General features: G+C 46.7%; 1 protein-coding gene across 1 annotated transcript; it reads right to left on the bottom strand.

Annotated features, from left to right (window-relative positions):
• Positions 1–518: 518 nt before the first annotated feature.
• Positions 519–9,832, bottom strand: LOC148683803 (uncharacterized). Its single transcript, XM_088655807.1, is given in 4 exon segments — positions 519–847; positions 850–1,192; positions 1,763–1,926; positions 9,808–9,832. Coding segments are annotated over 4 exon segments (861 nt in total).
• Positions 9,833–24,190: the final 14,358 nt, after the last annotated feature.

Here is a 24,190-nt window from a genome sequence, read left to right as displayed (position 1 = left end):
GGGATATTTCCGCCTTTCCGTTCGTCTTCTCTCCAGCTGGTTTCCATCTAGCCCAACTCGTAGGCAAACGTGTGTGTGTGTGTGCGTGTGTGTCTATAAGGTGGCATATTTCCCTTGACCATGAACTTGTCCTCCCCTCCCCCTTTACCTGGGTGGGATGGACGGGCAGCAAAGTGGGGGCCCAAAACCCCTGAAAGGCTTCAGAGCTGTCCGGACTCCTGGGTTCTTTCAGAGGGGAGTGAGGTCTAATGTTGGGTGGGTTGTTGGGGTGTGTGTGTGTTAGGGCAATCCTGGATGCCTGGGTTCTCTGGAGTAACAGTCCATTGCGCGTGGGAGGCTCCGGGAGAGCATGGTGGGATCCCGGACGCCTGAGTCCTAGGCAGAAAGGTGCATGCGTGTTGTGCTGGGAGGGGGAGGGCTGGGATCTCGGGCGCCTGGGTTCTTTGAGAGGGAAGTCAAGTCTAGTGAGGGAGTGGGACCTTTAAACTGGATTCCCCCAGCTTAGGAAGCTGGGTTCTTTACGAGTAACCGAGGGACTGGCTAGCTCTCTCTCGCCCATTTGCCTCCTTACCTTTACGCCCTCGCTGTGCCCCGGGCCATCGTCCTCCTGCCCCCTGCCCTCCTGCCCCTCTTCCAGCCAGACGGGCGCCTTCAGGTTTCCACACGCCCAAGGGGAGCCACTGGCCGTCGGGATCCCATTCCCCGCTTTGCTGTTCAAGCGAGCGCAAAGGCTGCTGGAGACGACTTGGAGATTGGAAGGGGGGGTGGAGAGAGGGAGAGGGAGGCTCCTCCGCTCCCCAAACAGGAGTGTGGTGGGGGGAGAAGGGGACGGGACGGCGCGGAGAGCAGGGAAAGACCCAGGTGGAGGAGGACCGGAGGAACTGGTTTGGAGGTGCCGGAGAAGGAAGGAAGGAAGGAAAGAATGAAAGAAAGTGAAGATCGGCAGAAGGAGGGAGCGGGGTGTTGGAATCTGGACGGAGGGCAGACCGTCGAGGCTGCGCTGCGCTCTTCTTCCCGCTTCTGGAGGCTTCCCTCCTCCCTGCAGCTTGCCCGGTCTTGCCCTCCCCGACGCCCGCCTCTCCCGCCGCGCCGCGCTCGCTCTCCGAAAGGGCCCGCCAGGCGCCCGTCGAGTCCCAGACGTGACCTGGCCCCGCGCACGCCCGCCTTCCAAGACTGCGTCTTTCACCGCGGACTAGTCTCCCGCCCAGAGGGTTTCCTCGAACTCCCGGCGCCAGGGCTGAGCGGGGGCCGGTGCGGGGGAGGAAGTCCGAGAAGAACCCCCCCCCCCCGGGGACCCCGCCGAGGCATCTAAGCTAATGTCTTCCTTCATCTTTCGTCGCCCCATCGGGGCTCGGCTTTCCGAGAGAGAGCCCGTGAAATCTCTGCAAGAGGAAGAGGGCGAAGGAAGGAGGGGGGGGGGGGAAACCAGCCTGGGGAGCGCCGTCGGTTAGAGCATCATGGTGCTGAAAACGCCAAGGTTGCAGGTTCGATCCCCACCTGGGACTGCTGCATGTTCCTGCATTGCAGGAAGTTGGGTCCTTTCCAACGCTACAATTCTGTGGTCCAGAAGAGGAGCTGAGGCAGGCAACAGCCTTGAAGACGACGAGAAGTGGCACAGTGGCACCCAAACCCCAATTTGTGAATGCCAGCCCGGTGTTGATAGCAATTAAGGTTTCGGATTAGGAGCCTGAGGACCAAGGTTCGAATCCCCACTCAGCCATGGGTTTGTGCCGGCCGCTTGCTATCATCCTGACCTACCTACCTCACAGGGTTGTTGTGAGAATGAAATGGGGAGAATGACTATGCCGCCTTGAGGTCCTTTTGGGGGTACAAATGTAAATGAATACAGTGAAGCCTGTAATGCTGGTCGTTTGGGCCCCCTCAGGGACAGCTGTGGGCAGGATTCCTGCAGTGCAGGGGGTTGGACTAGATGACCCCAGGGATCCCTTACAATTCTATGAATTCTGTGGATTCGAATATAATGTGCAACCTAGGCAGCGGCTGCTTCCTCGCAACCAAATCTAAGAAAGGAAGGATAAGGAAGACGGACTGGTTTATTACAAAGTGAGCTTTTGTGGGCCAGCATTGACTTCATCCGATGTGTGGAGCGATATATACTCAGTTAGGAAACAGAGTTTGTGTAAGCAGCGGGCCCATGTGCCCCTGAAATGTACAGGGCACAATCGGTGCGAGTTCTGTGTAAAGCATGTTCTGTGCGTATCTTGTATGCATTCAAGCTTCACATTAGAAATGACGCAGCCCGTGCCTTGTGCATTTCAGGGCCATTTAACCTCCGCAGTTGACAATGTTTGCCTCTGTTCCCAAGTGATGTGCAGCACATAGCTAGGGACACACTTTATGCCAGGGCTGGGGAGCCTGTGGCTTTCCAGGTTTTGCTGGACGACAACTGCCATAATCTCCAATCTTTGGCCACAAGTTCCTGCACCCTCATGCTTAATGCATCTGAGGCAGAATGGCCGGCCCTACCATTGGGGTGAGACAGCCGCCTCAGGCAGCTGGCTGATTTTGGGTGCCTATGAAAAGGCTGCATATAGTTATTTACAGTGCTTATCGTAGGCAGAAACAAGTGTCACTGAGTTCAATTAGGCTTACTTCCAAATGAGTGTGTATAGGTTTGCAGCCTGAATTTATTATTGCTGCATTTGTACTCCCAGGGAGAGGTGTGGTTTTCTGCCCCAGGGGTCAACATAACTTGGCCACCCAGGGGTATTATGCAATATTGCTAGGGGACTGTGCAGTTGGGGGGGGGATTTGGGAAGAGAGATTGCCATCCTCCTGCCAAAGTACAGCAAAATGTCTCTGATCAGTCCTGTTAGAAGGGGCAGTGGTTCTTGACATTTTATGGCCCATTTGAGCTCTCTCCATTCCTCATTTTTCCAATCTGAAATTCAGTTCTTTACATTTTGCAGCAGTTACCCATCCCCAAAAGTTTTCATGCCACTCTCTTTTCATAAACACGTTTCCGTATGCCGTCTTCATTCAATATACTCATTTGCATGCACACTTCCCCCCAACATATTCATTTTTGTAAACGTTGGCTGGTCGGAGAACTGCATCACAAAATGCAGTCATGTGCAATTTTTTAAAAGGTGGTGGTGTTTCGGTCTTCAAATTATTTCAGAAAGTGTGAATTGGATCGATTCGGCTTCAAATACAGATGGAATCGAATTTGTCCTCCATTCCGTTGTAGGGAGTAAGGCTGCAATCCTAAACCCACAAACCTTGGAAGCAAATTCTTCTTCCTCTTCTTCTTCTTCTTCTTCTTCTTCTTCTTCTTCTTCTTCTTCTTCTTCTTCTTAAAATCTTTATTAATTTTCAAAATATACATTACATAAATAAAAACAAAACAATATTTAAACATCAATGAATAAATAAAACTTCAATACATATTGTGTGTTCATTGTTTGAGTCTTTATTTACCTCCCACCTCCCCCCCCCCAAGTACTGTCTCCCCCTCTACTTCTCAGCCTTCACTATGCTATGCAGTAAATTTTCTATTTCCATCTACGCACTATGATTTTTTGATTATTGGTAATTTTGATCCTCCTTGATTCTTAATCCTCAATTTCTTTTCTTTTTTCTTTCTCCCCCCACCCCCCTTTCTAGCTCTCATTTATTTGAGCCTTTAATATTCTGGAAAGAGATTGGGCTTTTCCACCTGGCACTTAATATATTCTATAAACAATTTCCAATTTTCCCCGCTTTCTTCTTTCTTTATTCCTTTTACTTCCTCCAATTTTATTGCCATATTGTGATACATTAATAATTTGGTTTGCCAATCCTCTTTACTCGGTATTTTTTGGGACTTCCAATCCTTCACTATTAATTGTCTGGCTGCTGCCATAACATATCTTTTGGTTTAATATCTTCTCCCAACATTCCTAAAAGAAAGATCTCCGGATTTTTCTTAAAGGAATATTTCAGCATTTTCTTTAATTCTCTATATATCTCTTCCCAGAACTTCCATAGGTACTTCTGAGTAGGCATGGCTACGATTGCGCAGCATACTTAAGTCACCAGATAATAAAGATAACAATACTGTATATGAGCGTACCAGAGCAATTCTAAGCATATTTTATTCAGAAGCTTTGCTGTGTTCAATGAGATTTGACTCCTGCAATAAGGGTGTTTAGGCTTGTAGCCTATATCTGTTAGTCTTAAAGTGCCAGAAGATTGCGTGTTTGATGTAACAACTCAAACATGGCTACCCTCTGGAATTTGATACCTAAAGAAGTTTCTCAGCTTCTGTAATATGAATGTAACATTTACAAAAGCTGCCATGTGCATTTGATTAGAACATTGGCTTTCTTTTCTCACTTCCATAAAAAAAAATTCAAGGTAGTGAAAAAGCACTCAAACAGAAGGGATGGGAACTGGGGGGGGCAGTGGCCTCGCTGCAAATCAGGTGACGGCTAAGTGATTTTTCAAGTGATCATCCCAGGGCTGGCCCTATCATTGGACAGAGTGAGGCCGTTGCCTCAGGCAACTGATTTAGAGTATCACAAAAAAGGCATCATGTGGTGTAGTGGTTAAGAGCGGTAGACTCGTAATCTGGGGAACCGGGTTCGCGTCTCCGCTCCTCCACATGCAGCTGCTGGGTGACCTTGGGCTAGTCACACTTCTCTGAAGTCTCTCAGCCTCACTCGCCTCACAGCCTCACTCGCCTCACAGCCTCACTCGCCTCACAGGGTGTCTGTTGTGGGGGAGGAGGGGAAAGGAGATTGTTAGCCGCTTTGAGACTCCTTCGGGTGGTGATAAAGCGGGATATCAAATCCAAACTCTTCTTCTAACGTATTTTTTTTCTTTCCTTCTTTTGTAAAGGGTGTTAAATTTATTCTGATTGGCCCTGGTGGGACTTCGTTCCACCTTAGGCAGCCAAAATCTCGAGCGTTCGTAAAATATGTCACACTTTTAATCTTCCTCATCACACCTTGCTCTCATTTTAACCGATGTGCTATCTTGGCACATGATGCATGATTTAGGGATTGCCCTTGCTGTGGAACCATCTGCAAAGAGCTATCTTCAGTCATTATAGCCTGATATAAGAAATTGACCCATTGAGTTGCAATTATTGACATCTGAATCTTCACCTCCTCCCACTCACAACGTTGCCATTCATTCATTCATTCATTCATTCATTCATAGCAATGTCCTCCCTTTTCTCCAAAGAGTTCAAGTTCTACTACTCCCCCCCCCAGCCACATTTTATTCTCACAACAGCCCTGTGCAGTAGACTTGACAGATAATTATTGACCCGGTTATTTTCATGGCCAAGTGGGTCTCCCCTGCCCTAACCACTATACCACACTGTCTCTCAACTTAAAACCACCACCCTCTTTGATTTACAACTTCTTGTAAGTCACCCAGAGCTGCCACCCTCGTTTCTAGCTCTGCCCCAAGACCTGCTAGTCACCTAGCAAAATTGTGATAGAGGCACAATTTGATAACAGGACTTCTTGGCGCTTCCGAACGACCTGTTTATTGAGCATTCATTTGCAGGGAGATTAGATGATGTTTTGCATCACTGTTACCTGCGTTGAACCATAGGCGGAATGTTCCGGAAGGCCTGCAGATGCCATCTTGGTAGCCAAAGTAACCCTAAAACTAATTGGTAGCTGCTGAAGGAATTAACTCATATACGTTTGTATTCATTTGCTTCGATATGTGCTAATTGGCATGCTTTGATGCTGTGCTTATCTGTGTGGGGTGCTACGCTGTTGGCCCAGAGAAGGGAGCTATCTGTAAACTTTGGATAGTTGCCAACTATACTCTCATGGGTGAGGAGAACTGATAAGAGGTTCTGGCCAAGTTGGCGTAAGATGCTTTTTGTATATGTAATGAATACGCATTTGAATACCCTCCAAGTGTCCCTCTTTTCCAGGGACAGTCCCAGATTTACACAGACTGTCCCGGTTTCTGGTTTGATCCCAGAATGTCCCGGTTTTCCTTAGGACAGGGGTGCCCAAATTTTTTCAAAGAGAGCCAGATTTGATGAAGTGAACATGCGTGAGGGACGATCAAAGTTGTTGCCCTCTTTTTTAGGATTGAAGTTGTTGAGCTTTTGGGGGGATTTTACCCCAGGAAATAGGGACGTGGGTGGCGCTGTGGGTTAAACCACAGAGCCTAGGGTTTGCCGATCAGAAGGTGAGCTCCCGTTGTTCAGTCCCTGCTCCTGCCAACCTAGCAGTTTGAAAGCACGTCAAAGTGCAAGTAGACAAATAGGTACCGCTCCGGCAGGAAGGTAAACGGCGTTTCCGTGCACTGCTCTGGTTCACCAGAAAGTGGCTTAGTCATGCTGGCCACATGACCTGGAAGCTGTCTGCTGACAAACGTCGGCTCCATTGGCCAGTAAAGTGAGATGAGCGCCGCAACCCCAGAGTCATCCGCGACTGGACCTAACGGTCAGGGGTCCCTTTACCTTTACCTTTACCCCAGGAAATAAACTGCCACGGGGGCCAGATTAAACCAACCGGCAGGCCGGATAAGGCCCCGAAACAGACTTTGGACATGCCTGCCTTATGCCTGAGAAATTTTGGAGGGTATAGAGCAGGGGTCCCCAGACTTACGGAGCGGCGGGCCGGTGCCCGCCGCGCCGACCGCGCGGTGGGCCGGACTGCAGGGGAGTGCGCGCGCAGCGGGCCGGAGGGCGGGGGAGTGCTCGCCCGTGCGCATGCGCACACGCACACGGGCAGAAAAAAAATCGGCGAAAATCGCTTGTGCGCATGCGTATGGGCCTCCCCCGACCCGGAAGTGCACCAGAAATGACCTCTTCCGGGTCGGGAGAGGCCCGTACGCATGCGCACAAAGGATTTTCGGCGATTTTTTGCCGATTTTTCAGATCGCCGCTGCGCCGCGCGCCGTGAGAGCGGGCGGCGGCAGCGGGCGGCGGGGGTCGTCGCGGGCCGGATTGGAAGGCCGATTGGGCCGCATCCGGCCCGGGGGCCGTAGTTTGGGGACCCCTGGTATAGAGTTATGCAACCTCTGAGCCAAGGAGATAGGTAACTATACAACCTTTAGAAGACATTTGAAGGCAGCTATGTATAGGGAAGTTTTTAAATGTTTAATATATATTTTTTTGATATGTTGGAAGCCGCCCAGAGTGGCTGGGGCAACCCAATCAGATGGCCGGGTATTATTATTATTATTATTTTATTAGTATTCTTAATATGCAATAGGACATCCCTATTTTCATTGGAGAAATGTTGGAGGCATTTGCCTCTCATTATTGTGGTGTCCATTGTGCATCTGTAAAGGCTGTGCTGCAAGTTTGCTCTTGCTTATAATAAGGCACTAGAATTGATCTCCATCCATGTGCTATGCTAGGGAGTCTCAGCAGGACATGGCTGGTTTCATAATGCTTTTGCCTATCTCTGGGGCCCAAGTCCAACCTTTTCTCACCTTTTGGGAGTCAGAATTCCACCCCACCCACCCCCCATCCCTCTTCCTTGGGCTGGGTCCTCCTGCCACAGAAAGGCACTGCGCTTTTGTCATGACAACAAAGCCAGCTGCTCCCTTTCAGCACCTCACTTCAAACAGGGCCGAGCAAATCCCAGACCTGTCTCTCCCTGGCTTTTGTTAGCATGAATAGGCGGCCTTGTCTGAGTCAAAGAAGAGGACAGAGACACAAGCAATTATCCGCGATGGGCTTCTCCAGTTACCCAGGACAATATCGAAGGGAGGAAAAAAGACATATTCCTCGCCTCCCCTCCGCTTCTCCAAAAACGGTTTCATTCCAGGTGGAAACAAAACCTGCTGGAAAGAGGGTTTTAATAATAATAATAATAATAATAATAATAATAATAATAATAATAATAATGAAAGGCTTCAAAGGAGGCCTACCCAATGCTTTCTTTTGAAGCACTTCTCTACATTCAAAAACCGGAATGTCCCACACAGAGAAGTTTGTGAAAAGAACTTTCTGACACCCAATGGGAAAGCCACCTCGGTTTTTTTTTTTGCATAAGCTGACTACGTTGGTTTGTGGATACAGAGGGGGCTACAAAGACCCTTGAGCTGATCCCTAATTCAAAGGCAAACCCATACACTGCTGCCCAGTTCAACTGCAGCTCAGACAAGAATTTGCCACAAAAAGAACAGGTGCAGACCCTCCAAGTGTCCTTAATTTCCAGGGACAGTCCCAGTTTATAAAAGCCGCCCCAGTTGTGATTTGATCCCGGAATGTCTCGCTTTTCCTTGGGACGTCCCTATTTTCATCAGAGAAATGTTGGAGGGTATGGAGTTATGCGACCCCTTTAGCCAAGGAGATACATAACTACTGTGGTACCTCGGTTTATGAACACAATTGATTCCGGAAGTCTGTTCATAAACTGAAGCGTTCATAAACTGAAGCGAACTTTCCCATTGAAAGTAATGGAAAGTGGATTAATCCGTTCCAGACGGGTCCGCGGAGTACTCAACCTGAAGCGTACTTAACCCGAAGCATGGGTGTAATTGGTTCCGGAAGTCTGTTCATAAACTGAAGCGTTCATAAACTGAAGCGAACTTTCCCATTGAAAGTAATGGAAAGTGAATTAATCTGTTCCAGATGGGTCCGCGGAGTTCGGAAACCGAAAATTCGTAAACCGAGGTGTTCATAAACTGAGGTTCCACAGTATACAACCTTTAGAAGACATCTGAAGACAGCCCTGTATAGGGAAGGTTTTTTTAAAATTAATGTTTAATGTTTAATTATGTTTTTCCATATGTTCAAAGGCCGCCCAGAGTGTCTGGGTATATCTAACCTAGTCCGATGGGCGGGATATAAATCATGAAATTATTCGGATGGTTATGGAATAGGACGTCCCTATTTGGAAGAAAAGCGATGACAAACCTAGACAGCAACTTAAAAAGCAGAGATATCACCTTGCCGACAATGGTCCATATACTTAAAGCTATGGTTTTGCCAGTCGTGATGTATGGAAGTGAGAGCTGGACCATAAAGAAGGCTGATCGCCAAAGAATTGATGCTTTTGAATTATGGAGCTGGAGGAGACTCTCGAGAGTCCCATGGACTGCAAGAAGTTCAAACCTATCCATTCTGAAGGAAATCAGCCCTGAGTGCTCCCTGGAAGGACAGATCGTGAAGCTGAGGCTCCAATACTTTGGCCACCTCATGAGAAGAGAAGACTCCCTGGAAAAGACCCTGATGTTGGGAAATATTGAGGGCACAAGGAGAAGGGGACGACAGAGGATGAGGTGGTTGGACAGTGTTCTCGAAGCCACCAACATGAGTCTGACCAAACTGCGGGAGACAGTGGAAGACAGGAGTGCCTGGCATGCTATGGTCCATGGGGTCATGAAGAGTCGGACACGACTAAACGACTAAACAACAACAATTTTCATCAGAGAAATGTTGGAGGGTATGCTGAATGTTATGGGAGCAGGGACAACAGAAAATGTTAGAATGGAATAGAGTGGCTGCACTCCTGACACACCACGCTGCAACATTTTATTGTAGGTCCCTGCCTCCCTTCTATAAAACCAGCAGACATTTGTCATATAGACACTCCTGAGGGCCCTGAACTCAAGCAAAAAACCATCAAAGTCTTCCCAAATAAAGTTTTATTGGGTACAACTCCAATTCTCTCCCAACATTTCACAGATGCTAATATTTGGGGCAGATAATAATATCCCAATTTCAAAACAAACATCGCTTTACGAGCCTCATTTCCTCCACTATTACGGATTGAAGGCTCTTGCCTGGCTGGCAGGCGTATTCTTTTACTCTGCAGTCTTCCCCCCCCCCCTTTTTTTTGGTGAAAGATAGTAGAATAACATGCTACCTACAGGCCTTGTGCTCATATGCCGTCATGTTGCCTTTTGTTCATGTGTGTGCATGCTTACATCTGTGTTAGGCGTGTCCACCACACAAAGATTTAGGACACAATCCTTTCCTTTAATTACACTAGCTGAGGAGCTGCAAGACGGCGTGGGCAACCTCCTTTTTTTTAAAGCCCAAAAGCCACATTCCCTTCTTTGCAACTATGCAAGGCCCTGGATAGCTCAGTTGGTTAGAGTGTGGTACTGATAATGCCAAGGTTTGCAGGTTCAGCTCCCGTAAGGGAGAGCTGCATATTCCTGAATCACAGTGGGTTGGACTACATGATCCTCAGGGACCCTTCCAATTGTTATAAGAAAAACTGCTCCCTTTCCCTTATGGGGTATTCCAGAGCCCAGTGGCGCTGTGGTCTAAAGAAACCACAGATCCTAGGGCTTGCTGATCGGAAGGTTGGTGGTTCGAATCCCCAAGCATTCTCAGAGTTTGATGGCAAATTTCAGCTAGGCAAAAACATGCCAGGAGGGTGAAATGTAGGGCCAGTGAAGAGTGTGGCCTGGAGAGAGTTTCGAGGGCCGCATGGAGTGGCCCAGGGGGCTGCATTCAGATCCTAGGCCTGCAGCCCTCCATCGCCGCTAGAGGATATGGCGAATGTTGCGCTAGTGTGGTTTTGCTGCCGTATCTCTCTTGCTATTTGGCGTATTTGCAGTGTGCGAACTGACTGCTTTGTTCACTTGTAGAAAGGGAGGGAGCTGAACCCTAGAGAGTAACAATTAAAGCAAATCACACCAACATAAATTTAAGAAGACATCTCCCCCCACCCCACCCTGCAAAGGGGTGGGTGCAGAGGTAGGGATAGTGATACCCTAGGGGTGGGTGCCAGGAAATAGGGACTGTCCCTAGAAATTCGGGACCGATGTAGGATTTGAACTCAATGCCACCTTGACATTCTGCCTATAATGGTGGAAAGAGTTAACACCCCCAAAGTAAAGGACACAAGCAAATCATATCCATGCTAAGGGCCTCCTGACCCCAGCAAGCCATAATACAAATTAGAAGATTGGGGGGGCATGTTTGTCAAACACCTTTGCAAGAGAATCTACTGTATTTGTAACTTGCTTCTTTTGCCTTTGCTGTGATTTATGTGAAACTCCCCCCCCCCTCGAGCCAAGGAGAGACAACCATTTGGGTCTCAGCTACATTTGTAAAGATAAAGCGCTTTATATGCGTTATAACAATGTGACACCAGATGGCGCTGTGGAGTCCCCTTTTTGCCAACGGGATTTCCCTGTATAAAGTTTACAACACATTTAACTGAATTGCTTCTTTGATGTGTCAAGATCAGGCATCCCCAAACTTCGGCCTTCCAGATGTTTTGGGACTACAATTCCCATCATCCCTGACCACTGGTCCTGTTAACTAGGGATCATGGGAGTTGTAGGCCAAAACATCTGGAGGGCCGCAGTTTGGGGATGCCCCTGGTCAAGATCATAGCTGTCAAGTTTTCCCTTTTCTCGCGAGGAAGCCTATTCAGCATAAGGGAATTTCCCTTTTAAAAAAGGGAGAACTTGACAGCTATGGTCTAGATCAGGCATCCCCAAACTTTGGCCCTCCAGATGTTTTGAGACTACAATTCCCATCATCCCTGACCACTGGTCCTGTTAGCTAGGGATCATGGGAGTTGTGGGCCAAAACATCTGGAGGGCCGCAGTTTGGGGATGCCTGGTCTAGATCCAGCCCTGAAGTCAGCCCTGTGCAGGAAAGTTTTTTTAAAAAATGTTTTATTATGTTTTTATATACAGTGGAACCTCAGTTTATGAACACCTCGGTTTATGAATTTTCGGTTTATGAACGCCGCGGACCCATCTGGAACGGATTAATTCATTTTCCATTACTTTCAATGGGAAAGTTCGCTTCAGTTTATGAACAGACTTCCGGAACCAATTACACCCATGCTTCAGTTTATGAACACTTCAGTTTAAGTACTCTGCGGACCCGTCTGGAACGGATTAATCCACTTTCCATTACTGTCAATGGGAAAGTTTGCTTCAGTTTATGAACGCTTACTCCGCGGACCGTCTGGAACGGATTAATTCACTTTCCATTACTTTCAATGGGAAAGTTCGCTTCAGTTTATGAATGCTTCAGTTTATGAATAGACTTCCGGAACCAATTGTGTTCATAAACAGAGGTACCACTGTATGTTGGAAGCCTCCCAAGGTCGCTGGGGCAGCCCAGTCAGATGGGTGGCATATAAATTAAGGTTACCAGATTTTTTTCAATGAATCCAGGGACATTTTTCAACTTCCTACTAAATAGATGGATTTTGTCTGGGGACTGATTTGTAAATCCGGGGATTGCCCCCGGGAAACAGGGACATCTGGTAACCTTAGTATAAGTAATAAAATTATTATTATCATCATCATTAATGTATTATTATTATTATTGAATAGGACACCCCTATTTTCATTGGAGAAACGTCGGAGGGTATGTTCACATCGTCTCTTTGCCATTCATGTGTATGGTATATAGTGGAATATATTGCTATCAGTGCAATAGTCCTGATCGTTTAGGAAGCCCGCTGCAATTCTGCTTGCAGTTTACTGTGGAAAAGCAATGATTAATAGCATGCCAGCAACCTCCCATCTGGAAACAGCCTGTTTGAAGTAGTGGAAAGGCATCTCTGAGCTCTGCTGCAAAAGGTGATGGTGTCTTTTGTGCTAGGATGAAGGAAACGTTGCAGCTGGTAGCGTTTCAAACGCCCTGTTTAGTATTTCGACATGCCAGCACGCACCAGGATTATAACCTCCATGGGTGTAGCCAGAGGGGGTACAGGGGCAGCTTCCCCCCCCCCTCAGATCTAGTAAATAAATAAAAATACTTAACTAACAGACCAATCGCATTACAGATAGCTCGGCTCTTTCCACTTCCAACAAAAGTTCTGCCCCCCCCCCCAACAAAATTCCTGGCTATTGCCCATCAGTCCTCCATGGTATCAGAGAGAGAAATTCTTATATTTCAGCAGAATCACTAAGGCATTAGCAATCCGTTTTCAGGCAAGTTATTGTCTGGCAAACCCCATTTTAACTGTATTTAGTTACATCGGGACAGGGTAGGGGCAATCACAGGGATTAGCCACAGCAACGCGTGGCAGGGCCAGCTAGTTATTTAATAAAATTTATACACCGCTTGATAGTAAATAATCATCATCATCAAAGAAAACTCTTATTTATTTATTATTTAGATATCACATTCTTGACTATTTTGTCCTCACCAAATCGTGTGTATCTGAAGGCACTTCCAGGCTCCCTTTATTTTCGGGTAGAATTCAATCACATACCAACTAGATCGGTTTGTGCCGTTAAAAGTTTATTTTGAGCCTTTTGTGCTTCCATCCCTTGCCCTCTCAAAAGGAACTTTTTGCACGAAGGAAATTGATGGGTAAATGCTTCGGAAAAGGTGGAATAAGAACACTTGCAAACGAATCAGAATGAACGCTCGGGAAATAATAGCTGACGTTGCCCAACTAAGCTCCTGCAAATGAAATCAGGGCAAATGTTTAACACACAGCTCATCTCGACGTGACCTAAATACTATACAGTTCAGGATTTCAAAATTTCGTATGTGCCAGCGGCCAGAGAGCTGAGACGGTCCTTGAGGTATTGTGGTCCTGAGCCGTTTAAGGTTTCATAGGTCAAAACCAAACCAGCACTTTGAATTGGGCCCAGAAACTAATTGACGGCCAGCGCAGTCAGCCCAGGATCAGTGGAATATGCTCAAACCGTCCTGCTCCGATGAGCAACCTGGCCACTGAATTCTGCACCAGCTGAAGTTTCCAAACCGACTTCGTATAACTTGTGGTACCTCAGTTTTCGAACGTCTCCATTGACGAACGTTTCTGAACTTGAAACACCCTAAACCCGGAAGTAAATGCTTCCATTTTTGAACGCACCTCAGAAGTCAAACTTCCAAGGCGGCTTGCTTCCTCTTTGAGTTTTCCGTATTGAGTTTTCAGTTTTCAATCGTTTTGGAACTCGAACAGTCTTCCGGAACGGATTACATTCGAAAACCGAGGTACCATTGCTTGAGCTTGCTTTTATTTCCTTCCTCCCTTTCTTTTTTCCTCATTCGTCATGTCCTTTTAGATCAGGGGTCAGCAAAGTTTTTCAGCAGGGGGCCGGTCCACTGTCCCTCAGACCTTGTGGGGGGCCGGACTATATTTTGAAGAGGGAAAAAAGGAACGGATTCCTAAGCCCCACAAATAACCCAGAGATGCATTTTAAATAAAAGCACAATTCTACTCATGTAAAAACACCAGGCAGGCCCCACAAATAACCCAGAGATGCATTTTAAATAAAAGGGCACATTCTACTCATGTAAAAACATGCTGATTCCTGGACCGTCTGCGGGCTGCATTTAGAAGGCGATTGGGCCAGATCCAGCCCCCAGGCCTTAGTTTGCCTACCCATTTTTTAGATTGTAATCTGGAGGGCAGGGCGTATACTAACACTGGTTTGCCAGCAAGCCACTTGAGGCTTTGGAGCTAAAGCGCAGGGAATGGATGCTGTAGTGTACACAATGAAAAATAGGTGGATAATATTGGATAAACTTTGGCAGAAAAGTTTCATGGTCTCCAGCCTGGTGTCCCTAACCACTTGCCACCCTCATCCTGCAAAAGAACTCAGGATTCCTGGCTTGGCACACCCTGTTCCATTCAAGTTTGAATCCCCGCCTCCCTCCGTTTTGTCTCAAGCACAAACAGAAACACACCATTTGGACAAAGAATGTGAAATAATGGGTCAAATCATATGTTTTTAAGGGGTTTGCATGGAGGGAGGGGGGAAGGATGAATGAACCAATCAAGAGCATTGCTGAGGTGGGAGGGAGAGGAAATTGCGGGGGGTGGGGGGGGTTTGTCCCACATTTGGTAAATATTAGTGCCCTAATCCGCCAGTGCACAGCCATATGAACAATTCTTTTATTGTTCATTTTGCCCTTTTAAAAAACCATTTTCCAAATTAATAAAAGGGATGCTGGGAATGAATGTGCTTGAAGGGATATGCTTGCGAGGGCTTTGAAGTCTTCCCTTCCAGCCCTCTTAGATGGATGGATAGACGATTGGATGGATGAGGAAAAGGGAAGAACAGAGCAGGCAAGTAAATTAAAAATAACTGATGGCCTGGTTGTAACATCTGCTGAGCAAGCGAGTGAAACCCGATAACTCTTGAGCCCTCTTGTAATTCACGGGGACCAAAGAAATGCAAAAAAGAGAGAAACCCCTGACAGTTAAGTCCAGTCGCAGACCGATGGAGGCAACGTTTGTCCGCAGATAGTTTTTCCAGGTCTTGTGGCCAGCGTGACTAAGCTGCTTCTGGTGAAACCAGAGCAGCGCACGTAAACGCTGTTTACCTTCCCGCCGGAGCGGTACCTATTTATCTACTTGCGCATTGACATGCTTTCGAACTGCTAGTTTGGCAGGACCAGGGACCGAGCAATGGGAGCTCCCCCCGTCGCGGGGATTCAAACTGCCGACCTTCTGATCGGCAAGCCCTAGGCCAGGCATCCCCAAACTGCGGCCCTCCAGATGTTTTGGCCTACAACTCCCATGATCCCTAGCTAACAGGACCAGTGGTTGGGGAAGATGGGAATTGTAGTCCAAAACATCTGGAGGGCCGAAGTTTGGGGATGCCTGCCCTAGGCTCACAGCGCCACATTTGTACCTAACAATAAATTCTACAAGAATAGATGGATGGATGGATGGATGGATGTGGGGGAAATGGATGGAGGGAAACTGGGGGAAGGAGGAGGGAATGGGTGTGAACAATGAGGACTAGGGCCTTGCACAGAAGTAAGTACATAGGAAGTGGCCTTATATCACCGGCCCATTAAGCTCAGTTTTGTCAATATACCGACTGCTGCTAGGCTTCCTGACTGTGGTTTCCCAGTTTGACCTGGAGATGTCAGGGACTGCGAGCATAACCTGAGTGTAGGGGAGTTAGGGAGAAAGAGGAGGAAGAAGGCTTGTTCGGCATAGCCAGACAGACCATAGCTGCCAAGTCTCCTGCTGAAAAATGCGGGATCAGCAGCGGCGTGGCACCGGAAGTCGCTTCTATGCATGTCCGGACATGCGTAGAAGCGACTTCCGGTGCTGCACTACCCATGTATGGGCACCGGAAAGCGGGCGGCGCCAGGACCCAAAATGGAGCCTCCCGCAGGTAGGAAATCCGGGGGCTTTATGGGATTTTTCCCAATCCGGGCTGCCAGCGGGAAACGGTTTAAAATACGGAGGTTTCCAGCGAAATATGGGAGACTTGGCAGCTATGAGACAGACAGATGAATCTCTGTGTGGGGATGTATTTGGGCTGCTCGGTCAAAACGAAAATTGCAACAGCAGCCCATCCAGTTTGCACGATAAGGGACATCTGTTGCCGCCTGTAGGCCAAGGCTATTTCCCAGAAATAAGGGAAGCCTGTTAAAATGATTGCATAATCCCCCTGCCTTAAGAAGGGTGGGGTAGGTGGTGATTCAGATAGGGTTGCCACATTTCAAAAAGTGAAGATCCGAACACAAGAGTTGAGCTTTTTCATTTTCTTCCCAAAATAAAATAAAACGAAGTTCTGAGCTATTTTTAAGGAAATTGGCCAAAATCTACACTTCCCGGATTTTCCCGGACATTTAAGCAATTTCTGCCAAAATGCTGTTCACAAGGGCTGAATCCTGGCTACATCCAGGAAATTCCAGAGGCACATATGAGGAAGGTGGATGGGTGGATGGGTGAACAAATAGAAAGGACGTACCGTAAGTGGTGTAGTAAGCTGTGGACCAAGATATTTGGGGACATGTACCCTCCTATACCTGCACCACCACGGGGAGCGAAAATGTTGTGTCTGTGTGTTTGCTATTAAGTCTACCCCCCCCCTTTCTGAGTCTATATGTGCAGACCCACCAAGTCTCCCTATTTTCCAGGGACAGTCTTGGATTCATATAAGCCAGGGGTGGCCAACTCCCGAGAGACCGCCATCTACTCACACAGTTAAAAACTGGCAGTGATCTACCCCCCCCCCCCTTGCAGGGTTCAGGTCAAAGTTGTTGAGATTTTTTTTAGGGAGAAGGAAAACCCTGTTTTTTTAGGGGTGATGGGGAAAGTTGTTGAGCTTTTTTAGGGGAGCCATAGTTGATGAGCTTCTTTGGGGGGAGCCAGTGATCTACTGGTGATCTACCACAGACATCCAGTGATCTACCGGTAGATCACGATCTACTGTTGGACATGCCTGATATAAGCCATCCCCGTTTCTGATTTGATCCTGCAATGTCCCGCTTTTCCTTAGGATGTCCCTGTTTTCATTGGAGGGTATGGAGTTCTGCAACCCTTGAGCCAAGTAACTATACAACCTTTAGAAGACATCTGAAGGCAGCCCTAGATAGGGAAGTTTTGTTTTTTTAAATAATGTTTAATGTTTTGTTGTTTTTTTATATATATGTTGGAAGCCACCCAGAGTGGCAGGGGCAAGATGGGTGTGGTATAATGATAAATAAATACCATAGGAGAGTTGCTCCAACACCCTTGAGCATTTTGGTTACTGATTTATTTAATGCATTTAAATACCTCCCATCGTGCTATTTATCCCAAGGTGGTTTGCAATGGAAATGAAAGCAAATGAACGTTATGCAATAAATTGATATCTAAACAGCACATTTATTTGTTTAATAGGCATTTAAAATGCTTTTAAAGCCAAAATTGCCTCCCAAAGTGGTTTACAACCACATACAAATAAGTTCTCCATAAAATGCAACAATAAAACCATTTAAAATGGTTAAAATATAAGATTTTATACCATAAACATACATAACAGGATATCATACAGACAATTACTATCATTGCTTATATTTTTAAGTCACCCTTCCATCCATAATTTATAATCTAACTCTGAAAAACAAATAACACAATGGGATAGCAAGGAGAGCAGCAGTGAAAATATGATTCCTGGTGTTTAAAGTACAGCACCTAAAATGCAAGCTGTTAGAAAGCCGGGGAAATAAAAAGTACCTAAAACTGATGCCTAAAAGATAATTGTTGTTGTGTATTATTATTATTATTATTATTATTATTATTATTATTATTATTATTATTACAGTCATACCTTGGTTTAAGTACGCTTCGGTTTGAGTACTTTCAGTTTAAGTACTCTGCGGACCCATCTGGAACGGATTAATCCACTTTCCATTACTTTCAATGGGAAAGTTCGCTTCAGGTTAAGTATGCTTCAGGGTAAGTACAGACTCCCAGAACCAATTATTATTATTATTATTATTATTATTATTATTATTATTAAGGGTAAAGGGGACCCCTGACCATTAGGTCCAGTCGTGACCAACTCTGGGGTTGTGGCGCTCATCTCGCTTTACTGGCCGAGGGAGCCGGCGTACAGCTTCTGGATCATGTGGCCAGCAAGACTAAGCCACTTCTGGCGAACCAGAGCAGCGCACGGAAATGCCATTTACCATCCCGCCAGAGCGGTAACAGTTTATCTACTTGCACTTTGACGTGCTTTCGAACTGCTAGTAGGTTGGCAGGAGCAGGGACTGAACAACTGGAGCTCACCCCGTCGCGGGGATTCGAACCACCAACCTTCTGAGCGGCAAGCCCTAGGCTCTGTGGTTTAACCCACAGCGCCACCCGTGCCCCTCATATCTGCATATACTGCTTTGATTAATGCCAAATTGACTTTTGTGTGTACCACCATAATATTTATTAGAACGATGGAAAGTGGGCATCATGTTTATATTAGCTAAACAGTACTACGTTGAAATTTTATAAGTGATTACTGCTATCTATGATTTCTCTTCTCCTCAACCCATTATGAATAAACTAAATCTAGCTGTCCATAGTTGCCAAATATACTGAACTATGAAAGGTGAAATGTCAGAGGTCCTAAGTTGCCAGGCCTGGGTGAGAGTGCTTGACTAAATGAACCTCCTGGTTTTTAAGGGCTTCCGTTCTCTCTGAAGGAAGACAAGGTCATCTCCACAAAGAAGGGGGCAATGGGTGCTCTTTTAGCAGGTAATGCAAACCACCCTTTTTCAAACCCAGAGGCATCGGTGAGCTGGCAAAGAGAGAAGTGGGAGGGAACAGGAAACACTCTTGACGGTGCTACATCCTGACCCCAGGTTCGCCCTCCTGCAACTTTTGGCTATACAGTGGTACCTCGGTTTAAGTACACAATTGGTTCCGGAAGTCTGTACTTAACCTGAAGCATACTTAACCTGAAGCGAACTTTCCCATTGAAAGTAATGGAAAGTGGATTAATCCGTTCCAGACGGGTCCGCGGAGTACTCAACCTGAAGCGTACTTAACCCAAAGTATGAGTGTAATTGGTTCTGGAAGTCCGTACTTAACCTGAAGCATACTTAACCTGAAGCGAACTTTCCCAAGTACAGTGATCCCTCGACTTACAAATTACTTGACATCCGTAGTTTTCGACTTATGAACGGGACAAATGGTCGAATGTTTACAAATTTTTCTACATCCGAATGGAAACCGTTGGCGGTTTTAAATGTGGTTTCCTCAATTTATGAATTTTAAATGCGGTTTTCTCGACTTACGAATTTTTCCGAATATTTTTTTCCCTATGGGAAACCACTTTTCGACCTACGAATGTGCATTCGGAACAGATTAAGTTCGTAAGTCGAGGGACCACTGTAATGGAAAGTGGATTAATCCATTCCAGACGGGTCCGCGGAGTACTTAAACTGAAAGTACTCAAACCGAAGCGTACTTAAACCGAGGTATGACTGTAATAATAATAATAATAATAATAATAATAATAATAATAATAATAATAATAATAATAATTTATTATTTATACCCCGCCCATCTGGCCGGGTCTCCCCAGCCACTCTGGGCGGCTTCCAACAGAAGAATAAAACACAACAATCTATTAAACATTAAAAGCCTCCCTGAACAGGGCTGCCTTCAGATGTCTTCTAAAAGTCTGGTAGATGTTTTCCTTTTTGACATCTGATGGGAGGGTGTTCCACAGGGCGGGTGCCACTACCGAGAAGGCCCTCTGCCTAGTTCCCTGCAACTTGGCTTCTCGCAACGAGGGAACTGCCAGAAGGCCCTCGGTGCTGGACCCCAGTGTCCGGGCAGAATGATGGAGGTGGAGATGCTCCTTCAGGTATACTGGACCGAGGCCATTTAGGGCTTTAAAGGTCAGCACCAACACTTTGAATTGTGCTCGGAAACGTACTGGGAGCCAATGTAGATCTTTCAAGACCTGTGTTATGTGGTCTCGGCGGCCGCTCCCAGTCACCAGTCTAGCTGCCGCATTCTGGATTAGTTGTAGTTTCCGAGTCACCTTCAAAGGTAGCCCCACGTAGAGCGCATTGCAGTAGTCCAAGCGGGAGATAACTAGAGCATGCACCACTCTGGCTAGACAGTCTGCAGGCAGGTAGGGTCTCAGCCTGCGTACCAGATGGAGCTGTACTGTAGATACCATCCTTAAGGATCATAATACCTTTCAATTAAAGGGACACAGGTGGCACTGTGGTCTAACCACTGAGCCTCATGAGCTTGCTGATCAGACAGTCGGCGGTTCAAATCCCCCAATGGGGTGAGCTCCTGTTGCTCTGTCCCAGCTCCTGCCAACCTAGCAGTTTGAAAGCACCCCAGTGCAAGTCGATAAATATGTCGATAAATAGGGAAGGTAAACGGCGTTTCTGTGCGCTCTGGTTTCCGTCATGGTGTTCCGTTGCGCCAAAAGTGGTTTTGTCATGCTGGCCCATGACCCGGAAAGCTGTCTGTGGACAAATGCCGGCTCCCTTGGCCTGAAAGCAAGATGAGCTCTGCAACCCTATAGTTGCCTTTGACTGGACTTAACTGTCCAGAGGTCCTTTACCTTTTTTTTCTTTTACTTTTCAATTGCAATAATGAGGAATTCAGTAGTGTTTCCCTAAAACATTTTGTAAGGGGTCTCCAAATACTCCAAACATTTTGTGGAGCTCACAGTTCTTCATACCAAAAGGGATCTTATTATGCAGGCGACTCCCGATTTACATGGAGGGTGACTGTTCTTGGGGATCCTGCTATCTTCCATTCTGTGGATACGACCAGGCCAGTGTAGAGGTCGCTGAGACAGGATTTGCGAACATGCTGGGAATGTGGGCTTGGGAAAGCACATCTTTGCCAGCCTTTTGCCTGTTGACGCCTCCTTCAAGTCTGCTTGCCGACTCTCTGGTAGGCAGGGGATGAAGGAACCTGCTCCCGAAGCAGGTATGGATTTCGGATTGACCTGACTTTTCCTGCCACTGCCAAATTATTTAATACCTGACGTCTGAGAGGAGCAAAACAGAGAGAGAGCTGAGGAAGCGAGAGGTGAAGAATCCAGATGGCATTGGAGAGAGTTGGGAGGCACTGCGACTGTGGGAAGAAGAACTGGTGATCATCAAAGGGCATGCCAGGGAGAAGACGCTTCGCCCTGGCCCCCACCGCATCCCTGGCGGAGATCACCAGGAAGGTGCCCTAATGATCATTAAAGGGGTGTGCTGGCATGAAGGTCCCTTCAACACTGAGGGGGCCAGACCCCCTGCCCACAAATATTTAGGAAATTAGAACACCTGACTCTCAGCACCTTTAACAGATGACAGCTCCAGGGCTGGCTCTAAGGCAAGCCTGGGTGGCGTAGGACGCCAGGGCACCGGGCCACCAGGGGGGCGCCGCGCGGCTGCGCCCGCCAGACAGTCATGGTGAGAAATGGGGCGGGGGGACGGACGCTGGAGCGATCATCGCACCATGGAGCCAGGGCGCCTGATATGCTTAAGACCAGTGTTTCTCAACCTTTTTTGGGCCACGGCACACTTGTTCTGTGAAAAAAATCACGAGGCACACCACCATTAAAAAAGTTAAAAAATTTAACTCTGTGCCACCCTATATTATAATTATGACTGTAAGAAACACTTGCCAAATATTGCTTTCCGGTGGGTCAGTGTTGCGTATTGGCGGCCGCCAGGCTCGTTTGCACTGAGCTTTGGGAAAGAGGAGGAGAAATATTGCTTTCCGGCGTGTCAGTGTTGATCATTGGCGGCCGCCAGGCACGTGACAATGCAAATCGCCCTTCTCGTCGCCGCACATCGCGGCACACCAGCCAGCGTCTCGCGGCACACTAGTGTGCCGCGGAACAGCGGTTGAGAAACGCTGCTTAAGACAGCCCTGGACAGCTCCCAGAATCCTTTGGGGAAAGCTGTGACTGTTTCTAGTAAAGGTAAAGGTAAAAGGACCCCTGACCATTAAGTCCAGTCACGGACGACTCTGGGGTTGTGGCGCTCATCTCGCTTTATTGGCCGAGGGAGCCAGCGTACACCTTCCGAGTCATGTGGCCAGCATGACTAAGCCGCTTCTGGAGAACCAGAGCAGCTCACGGAAACGCCGTTTACCTTCCCGCTGGAGTGGTACCTATTTATCTACATGCACTTTGACGTGCTTTCGAACTGCTAGGTTGGCAGGAGCAGGGACTGAGCAGCGGGAGCTCACCCTGTCTCGGGGATTCAAACCGCCGACCTTCTGATCGGCAAGCCCCAGGCTCTGTGGTTTAACCCACAGCGCCACCAGCGTCCCAACTGTTTCTAGTGGCATGCTGTAAATATGTGGTGTGTATGTGGCCTGACTGAAAAATGCACATGGAAGTGCCATTGTGGCTCAAGAGCTTTCTCCACTGGCCAAAAGAGAGGCACACTCCTCCTATAGGCAAGAACATTGCCTTGTTGGCCTAGTGTTGCTAATCGAGTCGTCTTCCCCACACGCAATCCATCACAGAGACACCCGATGACGTAAATCACATTAGCACTCCAGCGTGTGGCGAAGTTCCCTCAGTGTACATTTCTTCTTGTCTAATGGCCTGTGGAAGCACAGCTTCCCGGTGGTTTGTTTGAAACAGACCCAGTAGCCACCTGGGAAATGACCTTATAAAGACGTTCCAGAGGAGAACGTGTGTGAGTCTGATGCGTCTGACAAAGCAAATGCTACAATAAATTAGTTAGCCTTTAAGATGCCGCAATACTTGAGCCTGAAAACAGTTGCTGAACGGGGTTAGGCCAGATGTTGTTTCCCCCCCTTCTCATGTCTTTTAAAAAGCGATTGGTGCCTTCGCTCGTCGTAAATGAGTCGTACAACACACCCAGATGACGAAAACCGATAGCCTGTGAAAGAGGCTAATGGATATGGCAGCGTTCGGTTTATTAGCAACATTAATGTTTGTTTAGGCATACTCTGATATTTTATAGCCATCACTGATATTTTATAGGAAGATTCACCGGTTATCTTGAAATACATTGTGTATGCTGGTAGGCCATGTTAGCGCTTTTTGGCCCGATTGTTCTTATTCTTTTCCAGCTGCTAAGTAGAGCTTTTCTCTCCGTTTACTTAGGTTTCAAATAAAGTAAGATTGTGTTTGGGCTGTGTCTTGTGCTCTCTCCAAACTCCAACACAGTTATGCTGCACATTTTAGAGCTTCAAGAATTGGCCATCATTTTCAGCACTGTGTTGAGGTCCACTTCTGGATTGCTTTCGAATTTGTCATGATTTCCAGGGAGGGATTTGAGAGCACAATCCAGAAACTTGCGTTTCTGCAATTAAGGTGGATTAAAGGGCTCTGTGGCCTAGCACAATAAATCCGCTTTTAAAAAGAACCAGGGTTATTGCGGTTTGGAAGCGTGGGAGGAATGAATGGCCACTAACAGGAAGTTGTGTGAATACCTCGCAAGCTATGCATCAATACCCAATCTTTTTTCCCTATGCTATCCTCGCCTGTGAGGTAGGTTAGGCTTAAGCACTGTGAGTGCTTAAGCACTCCCAAGGTCACCCAGGGAGTTTCAGGGCTGAGCAAGGATTTGAACCATAGTGGATTTGATTTAAATCAAATCAATTTAAATCACAATTTAAATCACTAGTTAGTAAGACTTGATCTCACTAGTCAGTAAGACTTGATTTAAATCACTAGTCAGTAAGGCTTGATTTAATTTATTTACCAGTATTTATTTTTACAGAAAGACTCATTCTTGGTGGTATAATCTTAATATTTACAACCAGGTGAAGGTTTCATTTTTGGCATAATCAATTTTCAGAGTAGTTTTTACATTTATATCAAAAATCACTGATTTGGTTATACTATCAGAATCACCAAGACAGGTAATTATGAAATTATTGTTTATATTTGGACAACTTTTCTGCTGTACTTTATTGGAAGGAGAAAAATAATCATTTCCTTAATAACAATTTATTTAACTAAAACAATAATGTTATAGAATATGTACCCATGTTTGTTAACTGATGTGGTGAAACAATTAAAAAAAACCACACACCCTTAGATTGAGTTTTAGCAGACATGAAAAACTTAAAAC

This window comes from Zootoca vivipara, chromosome 12 (assembly GCF_965207765.1).
Source record: "Zootoca vivipara chromosome 12, rZooViv2.hap1.1, whole genome shotgun sequence".
Classification (NCBI taxonomy): domain Eukaryota; kingdom Metazoa; phylum Chordata; class Lepidosauria; order Squamata; family Lacertidae; genus Zootoca; species Zootoca vivipara.
This window is presented reverse-complemented; position numbering and strand designations above follow the sequence as displayed.